Source organism: Helianthus annuus, chromosome 15 (genome assembly GCF_002127325.2).
Source record: "Helianthus annuus cultivar XRQ/B chromosome 15, HanXRQr2.0-SUNRISE, whole genome shotgun sequence".
Lineage (NCBI taxonomy): Eukaryota > Viridiplantae > Streptophyta > Magnoliopsida > Asterales > Asteraceae > Helianthus > Helianthus annuus.
In genome coordinates, this window is record NC_035447.2 from 164434778 (window position 1) to 164438439 (window position 3662).

The 3662-nt window shown below is 40.8% G+C and overlaps 1 protein-coding gene across 1 annotated transcript; it reads left to right on the forward strand.

Annotated features, from left to right (window-relative positions):
* The first annotated feature begins 1375 nt into the window (after window positions 1-1375).
* LOC110914510 lies at window positions 1376-2605 on the forward strand. Its single transcript, XM_022159299.1, has one exon. The coding sequence runs from the start codon at window positions 1376-1378 to the stop codon at window positions 2603-2605; it is 1230 nt and encodes a 409-aa protein (XP_022014991.1).
* Window positions 2606-3662: the final 1057 nt, after the last annotated feature.

The following is a 3662-nucleotide window of genomic DNA, read 5'->3' on the forward strand; positions in this document are numbered from 1 at the left end:
AAATGTGGAAGAGGGTGGATATCTTAAGAGTAGCATTAGAGTGGAGTATGAATGGAAACCACCTCACTGCAGTGACAAAGAAAATACGGATGCTCAGGGTTTTAAGAGTGGAACCAACCGGAAGAAAAGTACAAAGCAGCAGTTTAATGTGAAGGAGAAGCAACGATTTATATACCGACCAAAGAATCTGAGCTCATCAAACCCGGGGGTAACTAAAGACATGAATGCTTCAAAGCCGAGTTCATCGAAAGGTATACCTGCTTCTAAGGGTCCGATTATTCGAACTTCTAACACTTTTGATGCTCTAAATAATATGGATGATGGATGCGGATCTGAGATGGATGAGGTTAGACTAGACCCGAAGGTGGGGGGTATAATTTTATGAATGATACTCAACCAAAGAACTCGAATACCACAGGTGCAAGCACACCTGATCAAGAGGTTATTAATGGATAGTATAGCAGCTTGGAACGTTAGGGGTTTGAACCATCCCCTTAAACAAAAGGAGGTTCAGAAGTTTGTAAAGGGTAATAACTTGCAAGTGATTGCTATTCTGGAGTCGCATGTTCAGGTGGAGAATCTTGATAGGGTGTGTAAGAAAGTGTTTCGGAATTGGGAGTGGACCTCAAATGGAAGTTTGTGTAACAAAGGTACGCGGGTTATTTTAGGATGGAATGTGGATAATGTTGACGTTTTGGTGGTGCACGCTACGAACCAAGTCATTCATGTCCAAGTTCATTTTAAAAGTGATAAAACTATGATAAATGTGTCATTCGTATACGCTAGTAACAGTGATCAAGGGTGTTTTACTAATTCTCTCTCTAGCAATTGGCGATCATGAACCTTCAGCCGTAACCCTAATTTCATTCGATTTTTTTCTGTTGCTGATTCGTTTTTTTTTTATCTCTATTATCAAAAACGAATTTAGTTTTGCAGATCTGTTCGAATTTCTTTTAGGGTTTCATTCAATTCGCCGCCCAAATCCATCCTTTGAAGGTGTTTTCATAGGTTTTCGGCCTGATCTTTACAAGTAAGATATCTGAATCGTTCGAAGCATGGGTTAGGGTTTCTTGCTAGTTTAGGGTTTCTGTTTATGTCTTTTCGGTTTGTTTGGTTTGCTGGAATTGTTTGGTGATTGGTTTGCTTCGAGTTTGTTTCTGCAATCGATTGAAGAGAGTTATGAGAGTTGTTTTTGATTCTGAATGGAAGAGCATAACACAAAGGTTGGGCAGACCTTCATATTCTTTTGAGGGTTTGGCCAGCCGAATCATGGATGTTGAGGGTGACGGTAGCAAATCTTCGTTCTCGTTTGATAGTTGGGCAAAATCTTCGTTCTCGTATGGATGAATTGTCAAAGGTTACTGGTCATACTACCATGGGGTATGAGCCATCTTCAGAACACAAAGGAACATCTTATACGGCTGATAAAGGGAAACCTTCAGGTTCGGGTTCTGCGGAAAGATTATCTTTTGCTAATGTAGTAAAGGATAAAAAAGAGACTGTGAAGGTGAATTTCAGGGTGATGGAATCAAGCGAGGAAGTTGATGGTGCCGATGTAGTGATTCCATTGTCTTCAGTTAAACAAGTTACTGACAGGTATGCGAATACTTTGTACGGGTGCTTTTTGGGTAAACGACTGGCTTTTCCCGTGGTGGATTTTTATGCGAAGAACAATTGGGTAAAATATGGGTTGTCAAGACTTATGATGAATGCACACGGGTTCTTTTTCTTTAAGTTCAAAACTAAAGAAGGAATGGACCAAATGTTAGAGGATGGACCGTGGATGATACGAAATGTTCCAATAATTTTGAAACAGTGGTCTGCCTCTACCAAGTTGGAAAAAGAGGAACTGAAATCTATTCTAGTGTGGGTCAAGATGCATGATGTGCCTTTAGCGGCATTTACTGAGGATGGGCTTAGTCTACTTGCATCGAAGATTGGGGTACCTAAAATGTTGGACTCGTATACTGCCACAATGTGTACGGAATCTTGGGGAAGAAGCAGCTATGCTAGGGCTCTCATTGAGGTACAGGCAGGGGCTGATTTAAAGAAGAGTGTTAATGTTGCAATCCCATCTTTGGAGGGTGATGGCCATTCAGTGGCGGAGGTTAAGATTGAGTATGATTGGGAGCCTCTAAGGTGCTCATCTTGCTGTGTTTTCGGGCATGAAGACAGCTCGTGTCCTAAGATCCCTCAGGTAAGTTCATTTGGGGATACTGAGAAGAGGAATAATGATGAATTTCAGGTCGTGGGTGCCAAAAAGAAGAAAGCTACTACTCAAGGGCTTCATATAAAAAATCAAAAACCTAAGGTAGTCTATCGTCCAGTTGCCAAACCTAAACCGATTTCGACTGTGAAAAATTCGAATCAGGTTTCAACGTCGAACCCTTTTGATAGTCTTAAAGATGACGATGGTAATCAAGAAGGTACCACGGTGGGTCGAGTGGAGAAGAAGGAGAAACAGTCGAGTGGCAGGCAGGAATCGGATGAGGAGGAGGTCATCGAAGGCTACAATGAAATTAGTGAATTTATGACATCGGGTACTCATTCTTTTTCTTCTAAAGCAGGGGCGAGCACCTCTTCTACCAGATTCTCTAATGGATAAGCTATTTCATGTTCGTTTGAAGGGGTTGCTGCTTTGGGGCAACTTTATATTTGATGATGGTGGTTGAGTTATGTCTTATGGTTTGCGTTGTTATGTCTACTAGAATCGTTTCATGATGTATAGTAGGCTAGGTTATGGGGTGTCTTTTGGTCTTTTGTTTTTTGGTTGTTATACATATATGGGGCATGTCCTGTATATGAACTAGTGTGGAACACATCCTCACTACTTGTACTTAATTGCGGTTGCATTTTAATAGAATCACCGGGGTAACCCTTTACCCAAAAAAAAAATAGTAACAGTGATCAGGAAAGGAAGCAGCTTTGGGACTCGTTGAGAATGCACAAGAGAGTAGTTCATTCTAGTCCGTGGATCATCATGGGGGATTTTAATATGGCCCTTAATCTGGATGACAAGTGCATGGGATCGTCGGATGTGAATGCAGCTATGCGAGATTTCAATGAATGTGTGAATTATGTTGAGGTGTTTGACGTTAGAGCTCATGGGATGCACTATACTTGGAATCAACGGCCAAAAAAGGGTATTGGAATTCGGAAGAAGCTGGACCGAATTATGGCAAATGTGAGTTTTGTTGATAAGTTTGTTGATGCTTATGCAATGTTTCTTCCAAATGGTATTTCGGATCATTGCCCGGGATTATTAAAAATTCAAATGGCCAGAGTGAATAAACCAAAGCCGTTTAAATTTACTAATCTCTTGACTTATAAAAAAGAGTTTTTGGAAGTGGTAACCAGTGGCTGGAATATGGAGGTCTTAGGGGTTCCAATGTTTCGTGTTGCTAAGAAATTAAGAGGGCTCAAACATCCTTTACGAGTTTTATTAAGGAAACAAGGTAACTTGCATAAAAAGGTAGCCGACTTGAAGTCAGAGTTGGACAAATTGCAGGGTAGTTTGGATGCGGATCCATTCAATATGGAACTCAAAGAAGCTGAATCAGTGTGTGCAAAAAAATACAAGGAGGCTACGTTAGATGAGGAGAGATTCTTGAAACAAAAAGCTAAGCAAAAGTGGCTTGAAGCTGGGGATTCTAATACCGCTT